Consider the following 26,034-nt stretch of genomic DNA (forward strand, 5'->3'; position numbering starts at 1 on the left):
TGGATAGCCGGCTAAGTAATCGAAGGTATAAGGTATGCTAATGCGACGACGAATTCCTGTTACGAAACCTCGGTTTCCATCGCAATTAACCAGCGATACGGGACGACGTACGACCGGGTAGAAACTCGTGAAGAAAATCGCACAGGTATCGAGCGAGAGACGTTGTACCTTTGGCACGATTCGAAGCGTACCTCGTCGAGATACGAAGGCGACGTTCGTGTCCAAAGACGTATCGTTGAAGGAAAATCGCGAAGGCGACGTAAGGAAGACGGAAAAGCGGCTATTACGTGCCAAAAAGACGAAATACGTGAAGTTCGTGTGTCGTAGAGACGCGAGACGAGGCGAGGCGACGCGACGCGACGGTCAGTCGTTACCGTAAAGAGAAAAAAGAAAATGTTCCAGCCACTGCGGACATTTCGTTTCCGGTTAGAACGGGGGGGGGGGGTCCAAGTAGTCTCGGAGAATCGAAGTTGAAAAGCGCTGAAATCGCACTTTCTCGAGTACCTTTGCAGGAACGCGAGTCAAGCAGAGTGCGGGAAAGAGACGGGAACGGGAGCGGGTACGGAACCAAGTGACACGGTGAAAAGAGTAGGAAAGTGCAAGTTATTAGAGCTTATTACTGTGCGTGCAGCCGATAAGGGAGCGAAAGCTGTGAAAGTGTAACCGGCAAATGGCGCTCGACGGAAGATCATTTAGAAATAATTAGTTTTTCTTATCCGAGTTGCCTTTCTTTCGGTCGGCTGACGAGCTTTCGAAGAATCGTCAACCTCTAACGGCAGCAGACGAGACGGTCAATTACGGATGCTCTTGGGAAATAACGATCCGCCGATAAGCGCGCGTCCTGAATTCCAATTGAAAATGAGACAACGACGAGTCGGCGGCGAACGGAACGATAGCATGGTGTATTTATCAAAGAAGAATACTCTTTGCCGATCGGTAAGAGGGAAAAGAGGCGGAAAAGAAACCGCGAGAAATCGAGTTAACCAGAGAGCATGCGGAAGAAGCGAGCAGGAAAAATGATGAGCCAGAAATAATTAGCGGGGTTGCAGAGCGTGGCAGACCGAACGCAGATGTGCCAAGTCCGTATGAAAAATTAATGACATCCCGTTCTCGGCAATCCCCTTTTCCGCCCTCAACCCATTTTACTTCCCTACCGCGCCGAGTTTATTCCCTCTTCGCTTCTCTTTTCTTTTTCCTTCTTTTTTACTTAAGCCTGGTTTCCCTTTATTGCCAACCCTCTTTCGACGATCTCGCGTGTCTCGACGAAATTTAGCCGCGCCACGATCCCCGATAGGCTCTATAATTATCCCGTTTTATCTTCATCAGCTAGGGTGGCTCTAAGGGAACGACTCGCGACCGAGAAGGCGATATAACCATCGTCCAAACGCTTGCTCCGACTGCGTTTTTCATTCTCGAGGACCACCGGTACAAGCTTGGATCGTGTTTACTCCTCGTCTGTTCACCCCTGTCTTTACCCTTCGTTCACCGTTCATCCTAATCCTACCAACGTGCTTCGCCTACTTTCCACCATTCTCCATCCCCATCGCCGACCATCGAATCTGTCCTTTTTAATTTGTCTTCGTTAAACGCGTCAATCATTTTTTCATTTTTCCCTTCTGTCGCCTGGTCTCGTCTCGCCGCGTCCCGTCCCGTTGACTTTCGACGTCGTTTTTCATGTTTTTCCTCTGCATAACGATCGATACACGTTACATACGCGACAGCGGTTCGTAACGACGACCTACTGCTTCGTAACGACGAAACGAACGATCGGCGCCGATGAAAACGGAACCGGCAATCCGTTTAAAACGATCGTTCGACGAATTGTCGGCTCTCGGTTCGCGCGGATCGCGATTCTTTTTTTCTTGCTTCTGTTGTTCGAAAGGAACATTTTACCAAATCGATGGGTTTCAAGTGAAACCGGTGAAAATGAAAATTACAACTTCCCTGCGTTCGTCGGCCGGATGCTTTGTATGGTACACCGTTGATTTATGCGCGATTCCCAAACGCAACCGCAAATGGAGTGACGGAGAAATATTTACAGTTAATATTATCCTATTATAAAAGCGATGACCACCGTGTTGCGTTGGACGGGCAATGTTATAAAGCACGCTATTGATCAACGACGAGATGCAACGCGTCTCTGTGCCTGTAATACCGATAATTTATGAGCACGAGCGCGGTCTCCTCTCTCCTCCGCAATTAACTCGTCGATTTCTATTCCCCCCGGACGTCTTTGTAGTGCAACTACCCCAGACCTTCCGATACTCCGCCGCGATGCATGTTTTATTTATTTATGCTAATCCTTGCCTCCCGGCAGATCATCTTATCTTCAAGTTTACTGCCTGAAAATTTCATATCCGACCTCCATCTGTGTACATACATGCACTTTACGACAATACTCCCGCTATGCAGTTTCTCTATCTTTCGCATTCTTTCCCATTTTTATTTCGTCCAAATGGAGAAAAAGGACACTTAAAACTCTAACAACTGGTCGGTCCCTGGTTGCATTCGCAACTTTGTTCAACGTTTGATTACCGATCTCGGAGTTCGCTCGTTTAATTTTTCACTTCCCCACCGAGAGATTTTTGTTTTTACTTAACCATGTACTCCTTGCTTCTCTGTCTCTTTCGTACCGTTGTCAGGCTCCACTGCTGGAACGTCATAAATTCTAACCATCCTACTCTACCCCTTTTTCCTATCTCCTTTCTTTCCCCTTTACCGGGTACCACTTTTCGAGTCGTATCCGCTACTCCCGCCTCGTTCGCGTACGTTTCTCTCGAAAAAACTGCGATAACGCGGAAGAAACGGCGGAGCGTAATTAGAAAGAGTGCCATTTTTAAACCATTCCCCGAACCTCCCCGTCTCCTACATTCCCAGAGTCAGCATTGCCGTCGCGCTCCTTTTTAGATCTCTGCATTTTTATTATTTTCCCATATCGTGAAAAAGGACTGTTCGAATACCACCAAAAGTAACTTCGGAATCGATTATTTCTACCCACATGCAAAAGTGTAATTGAGAACTTACCCTCTTGTCCGAGAAGAACCGTGATTAAAAGCAGCGCGAGATCCATCGTCGGATTCGCCTCCTCGGATCTCGAAATCGTCGACAACCTTCACCTTCGTTCTTCCAGCCTCGTTCAACCTTCTTCCTGTCACTTTTCTGTCGATCCTTCCTTCCTTTCAGGCACGAGAACTGTCAGGAACAACCTAACGCGGACACACACGTATGCACACGATGAGTTACGTAGTCGTACTGTATTTTTCTTTGCGTGATCGCCACTTTTCACGCGTCCAATCCTTCCTTAGATATATCCAAACCCCCTGTCCCGAATTCTTTGCTAACGAACGCGGATAAATGCCAAGGAAGACGGACGAGTTGTGACACGACCCCTCGCGGTATCTCACGCGCTGCACCCTCGTCAACCGGGATCGTCGGCTACGTTTAAAAGTCGTTTCGACCGTTAAATATTTCTCGCCGAGATATCGAAGAATTCCGCGACTTTCGAGCAGCGCCGCGTCATCCGATCTCCGGTCCGATAGCGTTGGCGGGCGATAGTTTGGCACCGAGACAGACCCGTTAAGAGGGTGGGTAATTTTCAGCGGAATCTCGGACAACGATCGCAACGTCGACGAAAAATAAGAGCCGAGGATATTTGCGGGGGAGTCGAGGAACTAGCGGAGCAAATCTTCGGCAAAAGGACGCAACGAGCCGAATCTGCCGACTCGTCGTCGTCGTCGTCTATACCGTATTTCCTTTGACAATTAACGTGAACGAACACCCTTGGTATCGAAGATCGCTAACGATGAATTTCGAGCCGCGAATATTCAGAATGGCTCGTTCAAATATGTAGTAGGAAGCAATTTAGGAACAATGGTGATTCTACTTCGTTTTCTCTGATAAGAACGCGGAAACCCGAGGCAAACAAAGAGAGAAAGAGGGAGAGAGTGAGAGAGGTGAAGAAAAATAAAAGAAGAAAGAGATAAAGGAAAAGCGGGAGGGTGGACGAGAGACGGGACGAGAAGGAAAGGCGCGAGCGAAGAAAAGAGAAAAAGGAAAGTATGCCGTCGTACGGAAGGTACGGCTTTTAAATGCAACTTGTTGCAATCTCGCCCAAAGCTCCGAGGTTCCTTCGACTCGAAACGCCCACGTGTGTCCTTCTCATCTGGAGAACATGCACGCGTGTACGAACACGTGAATCGATCCTGCCTTTCAACCGCGTTTCCCGATACTTCGGTAACCATTGGGAATACATTTCCCAACCGCGAATCGATCGATTTCGAAGGAAATCGAGGAAATGTTCGTATATCGTACCTTTAACCCCTTCCCGTGTTATTTAGCTCGACGAAACTCGGGCCTAAGCGATAGTCGTCAACGCGCGCTAAACAGACAAGACTGACTGGTGATATTCGTGTTTGACACGACTATCTGTTCACGAGTCTGACTCGTGATATTCGTGTTTGAGCCGACTATCTGTTTACGAGTCAGACTCGTTAAAGTACGGGAAGGGGTTAATCTCGTTACGAAATAAAGGAAAATTTACAAACAAGTTTCGACGGAGCACTGTCGCGAGCGACCGAACGGTCTGATATCCGGAGGTCAACTGGAAACGAGAGGACAAACGAGGCCCGAATTATTAACCGAGCTAGGTCTGCTTGTTTACTCGACGATACCAACCATTGCGATCGCTCGACCGACCCTTTGTTTTTCTCTCGTGACACGTGCACAAGAATGACCGTTCAGGTGGACACACGCGCTTACACACATCTACACAATTCGATTCTCTCTCTCTCCCCCTGACAGACACACATACACAAACACCGTTCGTTTCTCTGTCCCCCGTACCCTTCGAACCCCACGTAGTCCAACCGTATAACGCGAATGCGTATTGATTTGACCGAGACTATTCCCTTTCGGATCCATTCAAAGAAGGGGCGGAGCGTGGTGGGTGTTCGTTCATTCGTTAACATAATTGCATCGACTCGACAAACTCTTCACACCCGATACCTTTCAGCGCGACTAACGACGGGATCGATATCGCGATCCACAGTCAGCCTAGGTCCCGTGAAAAATTGCAAGTTCCCGAATGGATTCGATTTGTTACACCGTTTTGCTGCTGATCGTTCGATCGTTCGCGATTTCTCCGCCTTTTTCACCGTGGTTTAATCGAATTTCGGAGTTAGCACAGAGGTTACCGTCGATCTTCGAGAGGGATTAAGAGCGGCTTACCGCAATGCCGCCGTGCCGCGCCGGTAGCGGCTACTTGTGGAGAAGCTACTTCCGACTCATCGGTCGGACACGATCCCAGTTTATTCGCGCGTTACACGGAAACATCGATAGAATTGAAAATCAACGACGAAAGGTTGAGAAAATGAAACTTAACTACGCGATAGGATCGAGAGTTCGCGTACATAATATGGAAAACCGGGAAATTGAAATTTTCAACGAACCAAAGAAATTTCCTTTTCAAATCGTTTTTCGCGATTTACCCTGACGCGTCGCGACACGGGACGCCAGGCGAAGCGACGACGAGAGGAAAGTTCGCGTCGCGGATGGCCGATGCCGACTACGAAAGCTCGACGTCGCGCCACTTTAGGTCGGTGCGCCGGTAGGTCGTATACCTGGGCGCTTGCGCGTTGCAAGTCGAGCAGGTGCGAAATGCACGCGACTCTCCACATCGAAAGGACGGAGCCGCGCGTGCTACGCCACCGAAACAACGTCCGACCACGGCCACGATCCGATCTTCGGCTTTCGACACGCTGCATCGATCGGAAACCTCCTCCTCGCCCGTATCGAGCTCGGGCTCACCTTTCCTCTTTAGATGTTTCCATCCTATCGGACGGAATTCAGAGACATCGACGCCACGAGTCGAGAGCGTAACGACCACCTTCTCTACTCGACGCAATGTACCGTCTTTACTAATTATCAATATCCCGTCAGGTTGATTGATATTACCGTTCGCACAGTCGGAGAAAAACGTTCGGTGATAAGCGTTTCGTACAAGTTACGGAAATACTCTCGTTACGAACAATTTTATCGTCGCTTCGTCGAGAATACGCTCGCGGGATCCTCGCTATAAATTCACGTACCGACCTCGGGGAAACGACGTTCGCGACTAATTGTCCGCGAGATCGAAGGCTTAGCGACGAACGTTCGAAAGCTCCCTGCCGATGGTTGAAACAATTATTCCCTTGTTCTGTTATCTCTTCGAAAGAGATCGATGCGTGCGAACAAAGGGTAGGTGTACTTTAAAGGCGATAATAAGCTCGGTCGTTTGTAAACGCGTGCCGCGGGGAAATCTTCGCGAATGGAAAAAAGAGGGGAAATTAACTTTCCACCGTTTTCTTCCCTCGACGATTCGTTGCCGGAGATCTCTCGGTTCTCTCGCTGCCCCGCGTCGGAAAAAGGAACGAGTTTGCTCGTGCCTTTACGGCATCTCAAGACCGTTACCTGCACACGGATGCAACGAATGCAGCGCATCCGCTGCATTCAAAGAGCGTGGGAATTTTTTCGTAACGGTATAATCGTTTTTCCGGCCCTCTAGGCCTCGTTTCCACGTTGCTTCTCTTCAATTTTCTACGTAAACTGAAACGAACGCACCAATTAATGTTAACGATAACCGTGATCGTTAACAGCCCGCGCGGAGAACGCGAAGAGCGAGTAGCAACAACGAAAGGGAACTCGTAACCGATTCAATGTTACTTCTCGTTCACCGTTTCGCGAGCTTTTTCACTCTGGTACGGCCGTTTTTACGCGAATCGAGCGTACAGAGAGATGGAAACTCGGTGCAAGAACGACAAAGAAAGGAGAGATGAAGAGAGAACGATAGGGGGTTTGAATCGAGCATTTTACGATACGATTATCCACCTTCCACGGCCGGGACACGTATGTACATATTTTACCCCGGTGAATTCGAATCTGTCCATAACGCGTATTAGCGTTTATCGCGCGATCAACGTCTCGATAAAATCGTTGTTGCCTGTTGGTTATCCCCGCGATGATAGGCGGATAAAGCGAACGCGGAGAAAGGCAAGGGGTAACGCGTCGAAATTCCGTTCCCTTTATGCTCGCTGCGGTGCTCCTTTGAAAACAATTGCGGTACAAATCCCAGTTCGTAGGTATAGACGATAAATTCCACTGTGGTTTGCAGTAGATTGAGAAGACAGCGAAATTGTTTTCGCTGGAAACCGCGTATACGGCCGATCCGACGATTTGCGGTTACGCCATCAAAGACGTTGTACTTTGTACGGCAACTTTTACGAGATTGGCGTAGATTGATCATCCCGTTCATTAATCGAGGCACGCGCGCGCGATCAACGATCTTGTACATACTGGGTGCACGGAGCACGGGAAAAGAGGGAGGAACGATCGTTCGAAATGCCAGTTCGAGAGGGATACGTCAAGCAAAATCGTACGTGTCCTTCTTATTGGCGGTTCCAGTTCGAATATCGATACTGCTCGCCTTTCCTCTTCCCTCCGCATCTGCATCCATAGAAATAAGTTTACCTGTGCCGCTAGCAGCGTACGCGTTAGTCAGGCTGCGATCGTTCATTGTTAAAATCGTGCTTATCTAGTAATGAATAATTCATCGTCTCGTTTATCTTTTCCCACCGGCCGAGTTTCGCGAAACGGACAACGGTAAAAATAAAATTAACATAAAGCGAAGCTACGAACGTGATTTAGCGACGCGTAAAAAATTTGTTCGCGCAAGGATATTCCGGCTGGAACGCGTCGTTAATCAAACAATCGTCCCGCGAAATTAGTTTCCCCGAGGAGACAACGCTCGTCTGCGATCCCTACCAGTGGATCTCTCGTCGAGTGGATTCCACGCGCTGTAGAACGCTTGGAATTGGAGGCGATACGACCACGACTCGACTCGACTCGACGAGTACAACAGCATTGTGACGCAAATTCGTGTTATATCGGTAAAGGTATTAAAGAATATTCGTTCCGACTTTATTCCTCTTAGCTGGTTAGTTAGGCAGTGAATTCGTTTCGGAGCTGTAACGCAAGGGATGACGCGAATCGGTCGGTAGCACCGTATGTAGAAGGCTCGTGCTACTTAACCCGAATAAATAGAACCGTTCTGCGTCTGCTGGAAGATAGTATCGACCATCCTTTCCAGCTCGTCGCACCGGCAACCTTCCTTTTCCTTCTCCTTCTCCTTCTGCCACCGACTTTCATCCCTCTCGTTCACCCTTTTGCCGGTTCTCATTCGCTCGCGTTCCTCCGTATCCGAGCCCTGTTGCACTACACCACCCTAGAAACCTGACCGTCTGAAACGTAAGCTACCGACACGGTGCCGGGCCGCGACGCGATGGAAGGGGAGCCAAAGGGACAAGCAGAGACCGAACCGGAGGGTGTAGCTTTCACGACCTTTCCGGACTACGGAGTTAATATTTATCGAGGCTGTCTGTAATTTTCTTGAGAGCCGGCTGCGGCCTTGTAACTGGAGGGTAGCGCCACGGAACCGGAGGAGAGAGAAAATAATTAAGCCAACTCCGACCGGTATCCGTGTATTCCACGATAGGATACCTTCTTTCTTTTTTTTTATTTTTTTTAATTTCTTCCTCTTTCAACTCGGTGTGCCTTCGGTAGGCCTGATAGATCGTTTTCATTTATTGACTTTGCTTCGAACCATTTTGTTCGATTCGAACCGAGTAATGGAGAGTCCTGTTCGCGAATTTTACGACTTTCTGTACGGTAGGAGATACTTCCGCGTCTTCTCTTCTCCTCGGAATCGATTCGTGTTTGCACAGCTATCCAGGCTACGTTTGTTTTCTTTTCGTTCAGTGAATAGCGTACTTTTAGCCGTGGGATACCAGTGACGCGACTCCCGATCCTACGGTCTTATCTCGAGCACCAACCTAAGCTACTACACCGTGAGAAAGGATCCATCGTGTGCTCGTAAAACGTATGCGAATATGATATACGTCTCTTTCGGCGATACTTCGATCCGACGTTATACGTTTCTCCTTCGAAGAAGAATACCCTTGGAGTTCCTGGCTCGACGTGTTTGACGTACGAGCCGGACTTCACCGAGTTCGGGAAATAAAGCTGCACGAACGGAATGGAAGAAGGTATCAACAAGTTAGCTGGTCGGCTTTCTGGTAATAACGGGTCGAAGTAAGACGGTAGAGTACTGGGCATCGTGTCGGACCATAGGGCATGGTAATAGCTATTGTTGCGACGCGTCGCTGCTTGCTACTTGCTGCTTGATTTACGACCTAGCAAACACGCCCGCTATCGAGCACCATTCCCACCTGTCCCTCTCTCTCTCGATTAATTGGTCCACTCTGTCGCTGAATTAATTTATAGGCGTGCCAATCGAGTGGCGCGAATTGTCAACAAGTGGCCGATTATCCGGGATCGTTACAAGGACGAAAGACGAGCGACGACCGACCAAAACGTGCTACCCCCGAAACTGTCCCCTTTCTTTCGACTCGGCTGGACCTTGTGGAAATTCGGCATCTCGAGCTTACCCGGTTACCGGCTGCGGCATCGATCGTGCCACGGGCTCAAAGAGAGTCAACGAAAGAGAGAAAGGAAAGAGGGAATAAAAATTAACGGTAAAGGAAAGGTAGCCGGCAATGGGGCGATGTCGGCTCGGCGATCCTCTGGGAGGCCGAAAATGCACTTTTTATCGCGGTACATCTTGTATGCGCCGCGGTATCAAGCCCGCGCATACATATTTCCTAGCACGTTTCCCGCACGTAGCCCGGTATACGCCGCGACGGCCACGTCCCTCCTTCTCGATCGTCTCCGACGGCTCGGTAAACGTGCACAGCCGAGCCGACCTCCCGCCTTTACCATGTATCGAAAAATCAACGAACCGTTCCACGGGAAGACCGAGACGCGGCTCCTGGGAACACCGGGCCAATTCCACTCGACGATTCACCCCAAATTTTCCCTCGATTCTTCTAAACGTTCCCGAAGAAGAAGGGGGGAAAAAAAAACAAGAACAGCACCCACGCGCGGCAACGTCCATCACCGGGGAAAAGTTTTTCTTCGCGAAACACGTAACAAAGTAAGTATATTAATCTAGCCGACGGGCAAGAAAGTATGAGAAATACAGCGGTTTTTGCGCCGTTTATACGAGCAAAAGGAATAAAGGGAGGAGCGTTGGTTCTTCCGGTGGCACTAGGGAATCCTGGTTGCACGGCGACAAGAAGATTAAGCGGCTTCGCCTCGACCAGCTGTCCCTTCCGGCGTTTAGTCGTCGCGAAAAGAACGCGAGAACGTAGAAAAGCGAGGTCAGGAAGGTATTTCAAAGCCGATAGGCCCGATCGGTTTATTTCTCCCGTGTATTCGAACATAGGGTAAACGGGGTATAAATGTCGCGAACTAGTACTGTCGTTTCTATCGATTAACCAGCCACGGGAAGCCGAAGAGAAAACGGAAACGTATCGGTACTTTGCCTTCGGTTAATTTCAAGGCTGAACGGAGGAGCAAATTAGCTGGCCATTATTAAACAAAATTTGCGGCACGGTGGAAGTTAATTCGTTAGCGGCCACTTTCGTTCACGAGCAAAGATTTATAGGGAACGTTTTAAACGCGATTAATCGGACCAAGACTGGTTCCACCCTTGACTCGAGGGTTTCGCAAGGCACTTCACTCTTGGTGGCTTATACGCGTGGCAAGTTTCACCGACGCTTCGTACAACGTATACTCGACCAGTACGAGGAGAGTCTTTAATCAATTATGCAAATCATTTGCAGACTACCACCGTATCTCTCGTTCCCCTTCAGTTACGAGAACGCGCAATCCCGAGTTTCCTTTCTCTTTGTACCGACATTCCGCGGGCGAATCATACCCTCCTGACCGCAGTCGTCTCGACGCTTTGAATCACGTCGCGCGACGCCAGGCTAACATCGAATCGTATATTGAAACGTAACGATTCCGTGGTTTCTGATTTCGAATTTCCCAACCCCTGCGTACGATCTCAGCTCGTTACCCCGAATCAGTCTATTACAAGCCTATACGCTGATTTTCGATTATCCGCCGCGTCCTATTTCAAGGATCGACATTTGTTACGAACTAGTTCATCGGGCCGATGTATCATTTAACGTCTGGCCTTTTTTAGCCGGTGAAATTTCAATCTAAAACACGCTCTCGTTTCCTCGGCACTAGGGGCTTGTCGGTGGACCATCTATGACGCGAATACCAGCGACTCAACCAGCCGTCATCATCCACCGTCTCTGGCAACGCAGTTTCGCTTTACACGCGTATAAACCTTTTCGTATCTCCGGTCCCTCTTCCGCTTCGCGTCCGTTCTCGTTTCCCGTTTCCCGTTTCCCTCTACACGTCGCTCGTTCGCTTGTCGGTCGCGGCCCCACGTCTAACGAGTTATGTTTCGCGCCCTCGTCGCGAAAGTTCGGATACGAGATTACCGTGTGCTGGTCGACTCTCGAGCATCGTTCCCGGTTCCCGATATTATGGAAAACGCGAGAGGCCAAGCGGCGTGGGTTCGACGACGGTAAAAACGAAGTAGAAACGAGACCTGGGAAAACGAGGATCGGCTCGACGCGACATCCTCTTAGACGATGATTTTTCCGAAACGAACGAGATTTAAAAACGTTCGCCGAAAAGTATCGACGTTTCAACGGGAAACAAGATGGGCTTATTTATCTCAGCGGACGTGGAGGAGCTCGTATCGTTTGTCGTAACAATGTCGATGTACTCGGAGAGGAAAGGTGCGCGCACCTACTAAAATATCTAGGCGAAACGTAGCGTATCGATAACAGACTTTTGCCGTCTGCGCCTATAGGCTTGCCAGCTCTCGAGAAACGACGAGAAAAGACGAGAGAAATGAGGGAAAACTGTAAAGAGGCCCTTCGAATATTCGCAAAGACGGTACTCGTTCGATCGAATAAAAAAATTTCAAGAAAAAATAAGACCAAGGTGTCGTCTGTTTTCTTGGACGAAGATACGACGAAAGGAAGAAGAAGGTTACGATCTGCATCCCTTAAAACTCGTGCTGCATGCACGGAACCGTTTCGTGTTCCTTCGACTTTACCATTACTACCTTTGGGATTCGGTTGCGGGGATAGTAATTTTTTCAACGCTTTACAATAAACTGTCTCTCTAGCGTCTGATGAATAATCCTCGAAGCTTATACACGCGTGTAAAAGTGCTATAATATCGGATCGAAGGAAGTACGAAGGTTACGAGTTCAGTTCTTTCACCGTTCTAGGTACTTTTTATAGAAATTGTTACACAGTCGCGACTGTCCCGTATTTTCAAAGGTCGAGATACGCCGAAAATAAATTTCTCTAAGGGCAAAAGTCAATCAAGAGAGCCGCGACGTAAGGTTAGTGATTCGGGCTTGAATTATTCATGCCAGTTCCGTTTTCCGGCGAACTTTCAAATCGTTGTTAACTCTTTTCTTTCGGAACCGCGCGAAGAATTCAGAGTACGATCGAATTGTTTCGAGCGCGACGGAACGCGGATAGGCAAGACCTGTAATCGTTATCAAAGTTTCGCTTCGATTTCGGAATGAATCTCGAATCGGTTGACCAAGATCCGAACCGCGGCGGAAATCGGCCAGCCAGTCCGAAGTAACTTCCTATCGAATTAGAGAAAAGTGTTCTCGCGCGGCTTTACCCCGTCTACGACAAAGTTCTCCGTTAATCTCCCGGAAACCCCTACGGGTCTCGATTTATCGACGATATCCGATACGCGAACCTTCTTCCGTCGATTTATTTCATTCCCTTTCCTCCTCTACCTGCGATACTTCTCGCTGGTAACCTTCCACCTGTCAGTGTCTCGTGTAGTTTAGCCGGACAAATACGTTGCATATGTTTAGGAAAGCATAGATACCGTGGCCAGTCGTTGGGAGGATCGTACAAGTATCGTGTCTCCAGCTTGATAATAAGTTAGAAGAGCTTTCTGCTCGATGTCGCATACCTTAACTGTAACTACATAATTGATACCAGGTAGATGATGTTCAATGGGAGAGCAAGGAAGAAAGGAGGAATAGCAAAACCACTTCGACTCAGAGACTCGCTCTCAACTCATTACTTTGAATTATTCGAATAATATTTCCCTGTCTGGCTGAGAAATCAATGCGTCTGCCCAGGCGATGCATAATTCATGGTATAGTATCGGACAGATCGAAGATTAATAGGCTTGATCAGACGCTCTCTAATCGAGCGCTTACCGCCTACTTTCTTCCTCTTTCCCTTTGCCTTTCCCTCCTCCTTCCACTTTCTCCATCCACTTCCGTTTATCTCGTTCCGAAGCTGTCTCGCATCCTTGCTCCGTTCTACACGGTGAAATCGATAGGTGGCCTCCAGAGAGGACGAGAGCTCGAATCATTTCGAGAACCGCGAGATCGAGGATTCTCTATTTTTCACCGGCGAGAACGTTCTTTTTTCTAAACGGCCATTGGTGTAAGCGAGTGAGGAGAGAAACGAGAGAGAGATTCAATCTCATTCATTCATGGAGTTTGCGATATTCGTTTCCAAGACGTCTTAGCGAGGAATAAAATATAAATCAGTCATCGAGGTAGCTCGTTCGATGTATCCCACGTTTCCCGGATAACCTTCCTGAACCGCTATTCCGTTTTCGACGCTCGTTTCGTGAATAAAATTCACCGAAGGCGAGCGAGAACGTAACGTGGAAAGTGACGCGAGTCGACGCGACGCTTCGTACGGATTAAAAGTTGCAAGCGTATCATCGAGTTGGAAAAGTTTTCCGGTGATCGTCGGCTCGCATTGCTACTCAGGTGAAACGTCGCGTCCCGTTGCCGTGTCGTGTAGATTAATCGATTAATTGCCGGTCGATCGTTAACGAGCGGAAGCGTCTTTAAACGAAAGTACGCATTAAAGTTCCGGTCTCTTCTCGAACGAAAAGTTGGAGTTTAGCCGGCTAACTAGGAGGCGAGCCAATAAAAGTTTGTCCCTCGCATAATACACGAAGAAACAATTTTGGTCGCCACCCTCTCTCCTTCTGTGCCGAGACCTAATTGAGACGAGCACGTACAAGCCAATAACTTTCGAGTTCGAGTCCGGAAATTAAATGACGTGACGCAAAAGCTAAACGTGTTCCGGCTCGAAAGTAAAGAAAAAAAAAAAAGAAGAAAAAAAAAAGAAAAGATACCTCAGGATAGAGTTTAAAAGGAATTGCGGAACAAGAGAGGACGAAATATCCCGTGTTCGGCTGGAGTTAACCGAACTCGAACGGGACGAATCGGGAATACATTTCGACGGGGGTGGTGAAAAAACTTTAACCACGGATCGACGCGAAAGAAGCCCGATTTCGGCGGTTCGATTCGATCGCATTATAATTTAGTATCGTTCTCTTCGATTTATCCGTCTAGTTGCGAATCGAAGCACGAGCTCGACCGTAAGCCTCGCGTTTTCATAACGCGACCGAGGACGATTTCAATTTATCTTCGCTCGATGTAAAACCGCGTTACTTTTGAACTTCAACGAAGACTTATTACTCGACATATTGTCATTATCCGAATCTAGGTCAGGTGGCATTAATAACGGTGCTCCTTCTACGTCAACGTAGAGTATACACGTTAATGAGAAAATTTCTTTAGTCGTTATCGGTATTTTCAGTAAGATTCAACCGCGTTATTCTATACAGTATCGAGACGCTGACTCGGCCGAAATTCCTGGTAATTTACTCGTCGCCGTCTACCAGACACTCTGGAAACGCTTAAAACTCTTAAGAAAGTTGAAAACGTCGCTAACGGAGAATCGATGCCAATTAACGTTCGCATTGTAAACGCGGTGGCGAAATGAATTTCGAAGGAACCGATACGAGTGCGTTTCGAATCGATCGAAGAGTATCAGCGTGAAAGCTGATAATGCAACATCGATTGGCCGCTGCCTCCAGATGTCGGCTATCCGTCATAGTCGTTCCACCTAGCTTGACTAACGTTCTAGGCAGCGGTTATATCAATTTTCAACTAACGGATTTCGCAAATCACCGGCGACCTTACAAATCGCCAACGAGTACGCTAACTAACCGTGCAAGTCTACCGGAGGAGAAACGAGCTGTCATAAATAATGTCGCGTAACGTTGCCACGAAACGATGCCAGTTAGGCTTCGCAAGCATCAACTAACGTGACTAAAGTGGAGCGATTTGGTAGGATGTTAATTTAAAAGAGCCGCGGCAAGGAACGAGCTGTTCGAGCGGTGCGGAGAGGTGCGTTAAGACTCGTACGCGATTTTTCCGAAGAATGAAAGAGAGGAGGTAGGTGGGAAACGCAGAGAAGAGTGCCGGTAGAAGGCATATAATGGCGGGTATTACAGGCACTTAGTCACTTTTGTGCTTCGCTCGGCATTGTGCTAAGACAAAAGATGGCGAATCCCCGGCAGCGATTCAACTGTCCCGCACGAGCTAGTCGGCGCGGTACGGTGCGGTACGGCGCGACCAGCCAGCGCTCGAATAACTACCAAGGGCTCAGAGGAAAATTAAGCCGAGCGGGATGGCGGCGTGGCAATTCGCGAGCGTTCACAAACACTCGCTCCTCTTACCTCGTACCTATTCTCGTTTGTTACGGTCACGATACGCTTGCACGTTTGTCCACGTAGCTACCAGTTGCAAATACGAGCATCCAATCCCACCTTCGTGTTCGAGTCGTCGTCGTCGTGTACTCCGATACGCATTGTGTACCATTTTCCCCTTTGTTATTTCCTTCTGCCCTACCCGACAATGCCTCGCTTCTTTCCCTCTGTCCGTTTCCTTTTTTCCTCGTTCACCCCTGTCCCTCCCTGCGGCCAAGACGAATTCGTTACGCTCCGAGCCACCGAGACGTTAGTTACCTTTTCCCGATTATTTTTCACTCTCGCCCCGTCCGTTTGTCAAGTCTTTGAGAAACACGGACGAAACGAGCTTCAACCTCGCCGGTAATCACAACCCTTCGTAAGCTTTTCTAAAATCGTGTTTTCGAGAATTCGACCGGTCAAATATATCGAGAATCGTTTGGAAACTTCTGGCTATGCCGTGGTACACGAGTCCGAGAACATCGAGGAATCGAAGAGAAAGGAAAACGAGGCAAAGTTATAGAGGAATAGGGCGGGACGGTACGGAGGGCCGTTCGATCGCGAGCCCTTTCATCTCGAACATCAAAAGGCAATTCCCGAAATTATGGAGATTTTTCCGAAGAATTTCGCGAAATCGACGGTATTCCCCTCTACCTACGACCGCGCCCTCGTATTCTTTGTCGGGATAAACGGGTCCCGGGTTAAAAAGACGGGGCTGAGGGAATGGAGACGGAGACGGAGACGGAAACGAGGCCGACGAAAGAGAGGCAGACGGGACGGAAACGAAACGAGAGTAGAAGAGAGACGGCGGTATCGGGTTTGGAACAAATGAGAGGTTATTTCAGGCACTAGACGTATGTATATTTGGTGCTACCCTCGTCCCACCTATCGACCCGACTTTTCGACTTTACATTTTTACCAGAAAACTCGTGGTTTCCTCTTAAACCTCTCTTGCCTATTCGCCTCACTTGGAAAGCACTATGCCGCGCGCTAAAATAAACGATAAGGATATACCGTCCTGGAAATAGACTACAGACATTCTAGCGAATTGTACGATCCTCGTGACACCGTCGCCATATATGCTTCCGGTTAGTGGAAACAACGTTTAGATAAAATGCCTCGAACCCACTTCGACTTTCCACTTTCCACTTTCCACTTTCCATTTTCCAGCAACGGTAGAAAACGCGAAACCTTCGGATCGGACGTACGACAAGCCGGATCACGATGTTTCGACGTTCGTCATCGGTTCCTATCGCAACGAGGATCCCCTCGGAACGGCTTATCCGCATAATTTTACGCGACGATCGTAAAACACGTTTCAAGCTTTTACGAGGGGATATCGTATCTCGAGACGATCTTTTTTCCGTTCGCGTGGGATGTTATCGCGTCGCTCTCTAATATTCCACCGTATACCAGTTGATTTGCTTCCTCGTTGCATCTCGAACAAAGAGCGGACATGGTTGAAGCTGGCCGCGTTGGAAGATAACGCGGGAACGTTCGAGTACGTAGGAGGATAACGGGGCAAGTACCTATGTACCTCGCTCGCATAATACCGTTTATCGCGCGCGAGATGAAGATGTCGTTTCCAAGCGTTCTCCCATCATCCTGATCCTTTTCATCGTATCGTCCAGCTAGGAAGAAATAATTGTCGAAACTCGGTCGGAGAAACGGGTTCGTTCCCTTATCGAGCGAACGATATTTGCCGCGCCAGTCGTTTCTCGCGGAATCGTTCAGACGGAAAGCCGCAAAATTTTCCCAAGAGTCGATGGAATTCCGATTCGGTGCGGAATCGCGAGACACGGTTCCTCGGGGAGAAAGAGTACGATTAACGGAGACGCCGAATTGATTTGGTCGTAACGAGGGGAGAATTCTCGGTTGGAGAAGGCATCCTCGTCTCTGGCATCCGCGACTCGTTTCGTGGCAGGCGATTTGAATAATCGCGATGGCTCTTGAATCGGAAAAAAAGTGTCAATCTGCACGTTCGATGCACGAATGTTTCTCGAATGGACGCGTTCGGTGAAAATCAAGGGAAGTACGAGGCGAGGAAGACCAGGTCACCGTTAACGACGCGGCTGTACCATACCTAGCTACGCGACGCGATGCGACCAGAAGAAGAACGACAACCGAGCGGCAGCCGCCCAATTAGCGTTAATCCTTGTTAATCCGAGTCTCTCCAATCTGCATTCCTTTGTTCTTCGTACGGGCCGCACGGCGGGTTGACTATCGCAACGGCGGCGGTTTACTACCTAGAGAGAATATTTCGCGTTGCCGGGGCGAAGGGGTGGCACGGGGAGGGATTGGGAAACTGAAACGCGAAAGGGGAAGGAAGGGTGGACAGCGAGGGAGAAGCGAAGCCGGAACGACGACGAGCTTCCATGACAATTTCATTCACGATCGACGATGCTGCCGGTGAGACGGCGACGTGAGGGAGGCGGAGGTGGAGGCGCGTCGACGAATTCGAGGAAATAGAGACTGGTAACGAGGGTGGTTCGAAACGGGCCACCGTGGTAGATATGCGATGCATCGACGCAACGCGCTATTGCCATTGTCGAGAATCGAATGATAAAACGTTGACGCGTACCGTGAAAATAATGGTAAGCCGAAAGATCCTCGTTGGCAAGCTGCCTTTAGCCGAAAAATCTGAACCAAGATCGATTTCCTCGCATCGATTGCCTCGCGAAAGAAACGTCGATCGGAAAAAAAATACACGCGGCGTGCTATCGCGAGATTCCGATCCGGAGAGATCGTTCGAATCGGACCGCACTCGTATCCGGTACAGAGACAAATACGAGACAAAGAGGAACAACGGTGCGCTTAGAAATGTTTGTCCCTTCGAAACGACAGGGCCATTGTCCTCTCGTCGATGGATTCCGTCTATGTCTATGCGAACGACTATAGGATGTGCGGGAAAAATCAAAAGTACGCTTGCTGTTCGTCGAATAGTCGGATACAGAGAGAGAGAGAGAGAGAGATAGATGCGTATACAAAAAGGAAAGGAGGAAAGAAGAGGAGAATCGATGAAAGATGACTGACGAAAAAAAAGGATAACGCGTTCGTACGAGGGGATGCGACGGTTCGACGAACAGAGAAGCGCAAGGACCGGCGTCATTGGTCGCTCCAACTCACATTGTTACCATAATCGGCCACGGTTGGGCCCATTGTTTGTCATTCAATTTTCCCGCTGGATTTCCACCGCGGACAATGGTAGGAACGCTTTATAAGTCGCGGGAATTACACGAGCGAACAAAGCTCGTAAATATATCTGTTGAATCGTGAAAAACGCGCTGCTACTACTCCCTCTTGCCACGCGCGTCGGATGAAACTCCCTCTTCTCTGTCTGACTCTGTCCGGCACAACTCTGCTTCTACTACTCGTTTCTCTCTCCCGTCCTGCTCGCACCTCTACCGAACGTCGTTTTTTTTTTTCGTTCTTTCCTTCTTCCGCGGTAGGTTGAGCGTAAAATCCCGAGATTGTATCTTCTCGCGCGGACGCGTTTATACCGTCGTCGCGGCATGCACCGGAGCCAATGTACCAGCCAGCCGACTAACTGGTCAGCGCAGTGGAAACGCAACGGACACCGGACAGCCGAGACCGGGGCGAATGCACGCGCGAACGGAGCAGAGCGAACGTCCTCGTAAATCAGTGGAATTCCGGGACCGTTCCGGGACAATTTTATGATTTAATCCGGTGGATGCGCGAAGGCTGTAGTCGCGGTAGCTTCGAAAGCCGAGCTCGCGCGATATACCCATCTATACCGGTTCCACTTGCCGAGATGAATTTCGCGCGGCGCCAAATGGTGACCGCGTGTAAAAATGGTTTGCGGCCGCCGACGAACAGCGGGCATCGAATAGCGAGTGCAGACGCCTACGCCTAGCGATGCGCTGAATGACAAGGAGAGACGCGACGCGACGCGATGCGACGCTTGACCAGCGTGAAATTTCAGGACGGTGACCGACGTGCGTCGCAATTTCTCTGAATTTTCGATCGGTTCGAGAGGCGTTATTCGGTTAAACCGATAACAAAACGAGCCCTCGATTACGAGATTGACAGCGCGCGTCCAATCGATCCGAAACGAAACTGCACCCTCGTAATTTCCCAATGACGAGCCTCTCGATTGTCGGACTTTTCGGCGAACGGTACACAACCGGTAGCTAACTCGCTCGAACTCATCTCGTTCTCTCCCAACGGAAACGTAGCCTTGATCGGAGATTAAGGCATCGTGTCACGAAGAACGGAGCCGGGAGATCGGTTCGCGTGACCATCTAGACTCAGCCGAACAAAAGGTTTCTCGTATTCGTAAATCGCAAATCGAATTAAACTCTCAAGCGGCACGCCAGTCTCGATATCGCGATTCCTCGCGCGTATAAAAGGAAAGGATCACCATCAACCGAGTCAAGTGAGTTGCGGAACGTATTCTCAACCCCTGCACCGTCTCTCACTTCAAACAAACCTAAATTTTTCTCGCGAGTTCTTTATTTCCACTTCGTACCTGTCGAAACTAGGCTGAATCCTCTTATTTACATCCTCCACCGCTTAATACGATTCCCGTGTATCGAGCGTAAATTGAACAATCTTCGAGTCGTTCCGGGATGTTATTACGCAACCAGACTCTCGTCAACGGTCCATTGGCTTACGTCAGCGAAGAAAGCGGGTATGTGCGCGCGCGAAGCTAATAATCTTACATCGATAGAAAAATATCATACGTAGTTTCGTTTACTCACACAGCACGTTCGTTCCGTCGATGCGAGAAAGGTTCCTGGGATGGAACGTGCCGCCGGAACATTCGGACCTGGTGCATCCCCATTGGAGAGCGTTCCTCGCACCTGGAAAATATTGGCACATTGGACTAGCGCTCATCTATATTATGCTAGCAGTGATGTCTTGCGTAGGAAATTTTTGCGTCATATGGATATTCAGCACGTAAGTTGACAATTTCATTCGCTAACGTCGGCGATGTGCGCGTTTTCGTGGAACCGTCAAGAAAGGTGGTGGAGCCATCTTTCGCGGGGAAGCAGAATCGTTCGGATCGATTTTTCCGCTTCCGGTTCGGAAAGGTGTACCGACTATCGTCAAACAACAGCAATGCCGCACAGTGTACCGACGGAAGGGAAAATGAAAATAGTGATACTCTGCGATGTGCTTTCAGATCAAAATCGCTGAGGACGGCGTCCAATATGTTTATAGTTAGCTTGGCGATATTCGATATAATAATGGCGATTGAGATGCCTATGCTAATTATAAACAGCTTCTTGGAACGTATGATCGGTTGGGAAGTAGGCTGCGATGTCTATGGGGTGCTCGGCTCGGTTTCTGGTATGGGCCAAGCCATCACCAATGCTGCAATCGCGTTTGACCGATACAGGTTACGATGATTTTCTCTGGTTTCATCGCTTTCGAACTTCTTCAAACAATTTCAAACACGCCTATTACTTTATTTCTTTTGACAGAACCATCTCCTGCCCGATCGACGGACGATTGAACTCGAAGCAGGCTGCGATAATTATTTTCTTCACCTGGTTCTGGGTGACACCGTTCACTGTTTTACCGCTGCTGAAAGTCTGGGGTCGTTTCACTACCGGTAATCGAGCAACCCCCAAGGCGACCTTCAATATGTACTTTTTCTTTCGAAGATACTTTCTCAAACTTTTAACTATTTCTAGAGGGTTTTCTAACTACATGCTCGTTCGACTTCCTCACGGAGGATCAAGACACTAAGGTCTTTGTAATGGCTATTTTCATTTGGGCCTACTGTATACCTTTAATTTTCATCGTGTACTTTTACTCCCAACTGCTCAAGTCGATTCGCAATCACGAGAAAATGTTGCGCGAACAGGTCGGTGGAATCACTTTTAACAGTCGCTGCTCTAACCGAACGTTTATGCATACTTTGATTTCGTAGGCCAAGAAAATGAACGTAAAGTCTCTGGTGTCGAATCAGGACAAGGAGAGAAGCGTGGAAATGAGAATCGCCAAAGTTGCCTTTACCATATTTTTCCTATTTCTCCTAGCTTGGACACCGTATGCAACCGTATCCATGATAGGCGCATACGGCAATCGGTAACTTTGCTCCCGTTTCATTGCAATCTCGATGCATTTTTCTCAGCTATTCACGGCTGTTCTTGCAGGGAACTTTTAACACCGGTATCAACCATGATGCCAGCTGTATTCGCGAAAACAGTTTCATGCATCGATCCGTGGATTTACGCGATCAATCATCCTAGGTAACGACACCAGCTATTTGCGATTTTCTAGACGAGCTCAGCTTCTCTCTGTCCGCCAGATACCGACAAGAATTGCAAAAGCGATGCACGTGGATGGGCATCCGCGAACCGGAAATATCACACGACTCCGCATCCGCCCAAACCGAAAGGATCAAAACGGACGAATCCGGGTAAATCGAGACGCTCGATTTTCAAACCTCGATCAACCGACGATCGAGACGCACTGAACAGAACGAGCCACCACAAGTGCGATCTCGATCTCGATCTCGATCTCGATTTCGAAGAGCCAAAGCTTCTATGTCACCGATGGAAATCAGACTGTGAGAAAACAATCTCAGCGATTTGCTTATTCGTACCAATACTATCGATTGTATTCTTATTAAAGCATTAATAAAGCAAATTACAAAGCAAAATACCTCCTACCATCAAAGTTCCTTCGTTTGTCATTGCGTTGCTATTCTACATTCCCTGCGTTTAATCAATGACGCAAGCTATTCTCAAAATTCATAATCCGGTCATATTTTTGCGCATTAACAACCATGCTGCTAGATTTTGATTTAAGACACGACCGCGAATAACGATCTGGCGCAGAATGGGTACAAGGATCATGCGCACTATTCAGAGCGCGGTAACCGAGACAATTTTGAACGTACAAAAGCTTTCTTTACAAAGTACAATCATGCAAATGATATGCTCTTTCGAGTGCTCTGAATTAAAAATGAAATAAAGTCGAACGAGTTGCGGACGACGATCGTTTTGAAAAGAAAAAAGGGATATTTCTGTCGAACACCTCAATTTTTACCTCCCGCGACGTGCAAAAAAGAAAAGAAAGAGACGTAGTTCGTGCGAGCGCTTGTTATGTGAAATTGAGAGGATCTCGTTACATTCTCGTTATCCCGATCTCCTTAACTCCCCTGGAATCTTCATCCTAAAGGTTCTCTGAAAGGTGATATCTTGCGCCAGTGAAACGCGCCATGAAAAGCCGTTATTTCGCGCGGATTTACATCGTACACGCGCATCCTCTTTACATGCATGAAATTTAGAAATCCGAGACGACGAGGTCTCGAAATTCGTTTCGACCAGGTCCTTTGCGCGATCAAGCTAGATTCTTTTTTTTTCGGGGGGGAGAAAAAATTGCAAGAATTTCGTAGCAACGTTAAGGAAAAGAATTGAAATTTATCGAAACGGATACGTAATATTCGAACGCGAGTTGTGCGTTTTTATGCAGCTGGTAGTTTTCATCAGCGAAGCACTCCGATTAATCGAGAGAAAGCCAGGGGACGATTACGTGGGCGTGAAATGTACCGGTGAAAGTTTAGTCCGAATGCTTACGATGTTGGCGGATCGTGTACGTACATGCAGAGAGTATACTCTCGCGTGGCTCCCAGGATAGTAGGCGGAGTCAACGGATAGCCCAGCAGTTCAGTTAATATGCAGTTAGTACGTCATTTGTTTCTCGCCGCTGGGAGGGCTTATCGTAATCTCTGACATCACGGCACCCCACGATCTCTTGCGCTACCGAGTCTCGTTCGCAGCCCTTTCTCCTGATCCACCCGCGGATTTTCCGGATTTCGCGGATCCGACGCGTCCACTCTTGAATATTCCATCTTTTATCCCTCGACAATAATCGAAACAACCGTAGTTCTACGGCGATTCATCCCGCGAAACGTACACGCGACTCATCGAGAAATCCAACTTTCGATCGATTGAAACTTCGTCTATTTACTGGTCCCGACTGTTTTTTTTTTTCTTTTGGTCCGTTCCGAGTGCATGACCATCGCACAATCAAAGTTTTCCACGATTCCTCGGGCTGTACCGCAGAAAGGTAAAGAAGGAAAGACGGAAAGAAAGGAAAGAGGAGGAGAAAGTTAAGAAGAAGCGAGTACAGTTTGGCAGAGCGAGGCTTCAGGGTTCGAAGAAATTCTTGATTAGATGTTCGCGTCAAAGGAACTGGCCGTTTTCAGAGAATCGAAGAAAGAAAACGTTGGTTAGCCCGCGAGCTCGAGGGGTGGATAGGGCGGAGTTACGGAGACAGATAAGGCGGTAGCGGAGAAAGAGCGAGGGAAAGCGGGCGCGAGAGTGGAAGGCAAAAGAATCGATTTCGGGGGCGAATTAAAACTTGTTCCAGTCCGCGAACATCGAAGAATCGGAGACGGAGGAGGTGGAGGTGGAGGAAGGAAGGAGGCAGCGTTTTAATCGAAGAGGGCTCGGAAGGGATTGCGTCGTTTCGAGAATGGAAAGGAACGATCCCACTCGGTTTAAGATACATCCCATCCTATTTCCTGAGGTCGCACCGGCGACGACCAGTTATGGATGTTGAAAATTCAATTACACGGGATTTATGGCTGCCGGCGCACGGCATATTTATTATCGTAGCATCTCCTGCTAAAGTAGCAGTGTCGCGTCCTATGTTTTCGCGTCACGCCGGCTATTGCAATATCAAATACTGCATACAGCTTCGATTGCCTTCCTACATTACACGGTCAGATTTTTCTTCTAACATTTCAAGGATCGAGAGAGACGTTTACGGCAAATCATAATTTCTGGTTGTAAGGTTGGCCGAGTTGGCGAGCGATAATTCAGAACGTTCGAACGGGATGCGGAGGATGTATCGAACGATCAAACGAACGGCAACACGTTCGAGGGTGATTTATCTTAGCTGGTAGCGTTTACCCGTTATCCAGAGACGACCGAGTGTTTTACAGCGTTTGGGTGGTTCGCTGTGGGGCGCTATCCTTTTTAAAGCTGTCTTAATCCCCGTTAAGCGCCAGGTAATAAACTCCAGGGTGCTCATTAAGGCAGACTCTACGGGTCTTTTTGTTCGTTTCAGCACGAGAGATGTATATTAACGGGAGCAATAAATATCATCCTTATCGGTTGCGTTTCACCACCTTGTTATCGCGTATTGATTTTCCACGGGTTAGCTAGAAGACCGAAAACTCCACGACGAGGATGTAGAATGTAGACCGATGGACAGCATACGTTTCGATCAAGTAAAAAACAGACGCGAGTAAAGCTTCGTTAGGCAGCCGAGGCGTTAACACGATCGTTACTCCTCGTCGATACGTTCGACTTGTTATTTAGCTGTAACGCGGCGGATCCCGATTTCCCATCCCCCTTATGTTCCCTATATTTCATATATCGCGAAACGTCACGGTTGAGAATTCAGCTGTAAAACTTTCCTACGAACGCTATTCGTTTTCCCCGCAAACTCCATCTTCGACGATCTCATCGGCGCACCGATGTAATTTATCTACCGCGTTGCGAATTTTTCGCATGCTTCATCGCCACCGGCAAATTCTTCGCGAGAGATTTCTGGTAAACGATCGACCTACAGCCGTTCCAATCGATACTCCAGCGATCGATCTCAGATTTCCTTGCGGTTTAACTTCTCGTTCTTCGATGGCGGTAAAGAAAGAGCTAACGAACCGGTTGACTAGCGTGTTAGGAGAATCAAGAAACGCGTGTCAAACGATACTAAGGAACGAAACTTCGTTCAAAGCTGTTAAGAACATTACGAAGGTGTGCCCTGGACGGGCGTAGACAAGCGTAAAAGCGTATCCAGGAACGCTTATTATTCCGTTTAGTTGTGAAACGCGAAAACGAGCAGCGCACGTTGTACCACGGGACAAAACGAAGGAGCAACGTCGGGAGAGTTGGGTGTCGCGACGTTTAGAGATACTCCGGGTTAAATCCTTTCGGAGCGAGAGCCAAGGGAGGCCGTGATGGAGGTTTACAGCGACAACGGCGCAGAGGCGCAGCGGATGAGAGGAGGAGAAGAAAGAAAACAGGTGAGCGAGTTAAATGGAAAGGGTGGAAGAGAAAGAGAGGAGGAGAAGAAGGAGCGAGTAAAGTGGTAAGAGCAAGTTGGCCCAGTCCGATGCAGCTCGGACAATAGTTGGCCGTGGTGGAGGGTTTGGCCAGGGGGTAGCTTCAGGGTAGACAGAGACGGAAAGAGAGTTTGCCGAGAGGGAGATCAGCATAGGGGAACCTGCGAACCCTCTCCCAGAGACTGAAATACTAAAGCGAGCTTAAGTGCGTTGCCATAGGGACCAGTTGGAGTCGTGGGGCGAGAGAAGGGTGGATGGGGGTTGCGGTGTGCGCGAAAGAAGGCCGCGCGTCAGAAGGTATCGTACACGCAGCGCAGTTTGCGAAACGCGGTAAAGCTCGTTGCAAGTAGTCCACGTCGAGATTCACCCTCTCGGCTCGACGCAATTTCGAAAAGTGGACGAGCATTTGCTCGGACCGCTTCGTAGCCGCACGGACAGCCCGAAGAAAGAGAAGACGAAACCCGCGAGATTAAATCCATTCCGTG

General features: G+C 48.6%; 2 protein-coding genes across 8 annotated transcripts in view; one reads left to right on the forward strand and one right to left on the reverse strand.

Moving 5' to 3' along the window:
- Positions 1-26,034, reverse strand: part of LOC117604614 (cell adhesion molecule 3-like) — a 107,218-nt gene that overhangs the window by 27,538 nt on the left and 53,646 nt on the right. For 4 of the 7 annotated variants that reach the window (XM_034324905.2, XM_034324907.2, XM_034324906.2 and 1 more), the window contains exons 1-2: positions 20,220-20,324; positions 3,025-3,206 (exon numbers count right to left, since the gene is read on the reverse strand). In XM_034324905.2, coding sequence (XP_034180796.1) covers positions 3,025-3,070 — 46 coding nt within the window. In that variant the 5' untranslated portion in view covers positions 3,071-3,206; positions 20,220-20,324. The other 3 variants (XM_034324904.2, XM_034324903.2, XM_034324902.2) reach the window with 3 other exon arrangements.
- On the forward strand, positions 19,882-22,133 carry Rh5 (Rhodopsin 5). Its single transcript, XM_034324896.2, has 8 exons — positions 19,882-20,149; positions 20,224-20,418; positions 20,645-20,860; positions 20,946-21,076; positions 21,159-21,331; positions 21,398-21,555; positions 21,624-21,719; positions 21,779-22,133. Exons 1-8 carry the CDS (start codon positions 20,088-20,090, stop codon positions 21,891-21,893), a joined length of 1,146 nt encoding a protein of 381 aa, XP_034180787.2. The 5' UTR covers positions 19,882-20,087; the 3' UTR covers positions 21,894-22,133.

Source organism: Osmia lignaria, chromosome 7 (assembly GCF_051020975.1).
Source record: "Osmia lignaria lignaria isolate PbOS001 chromosome 7, iyOsmLign1, whole genome shotgun sequence".
Taxonomy (NCBI): domain Eukaryota; kingdom Metazoa; phylum Arthropoda; class Insecta; order Hymenoptera; family Megachilidae; genus Osmia; species Osmia lignaria.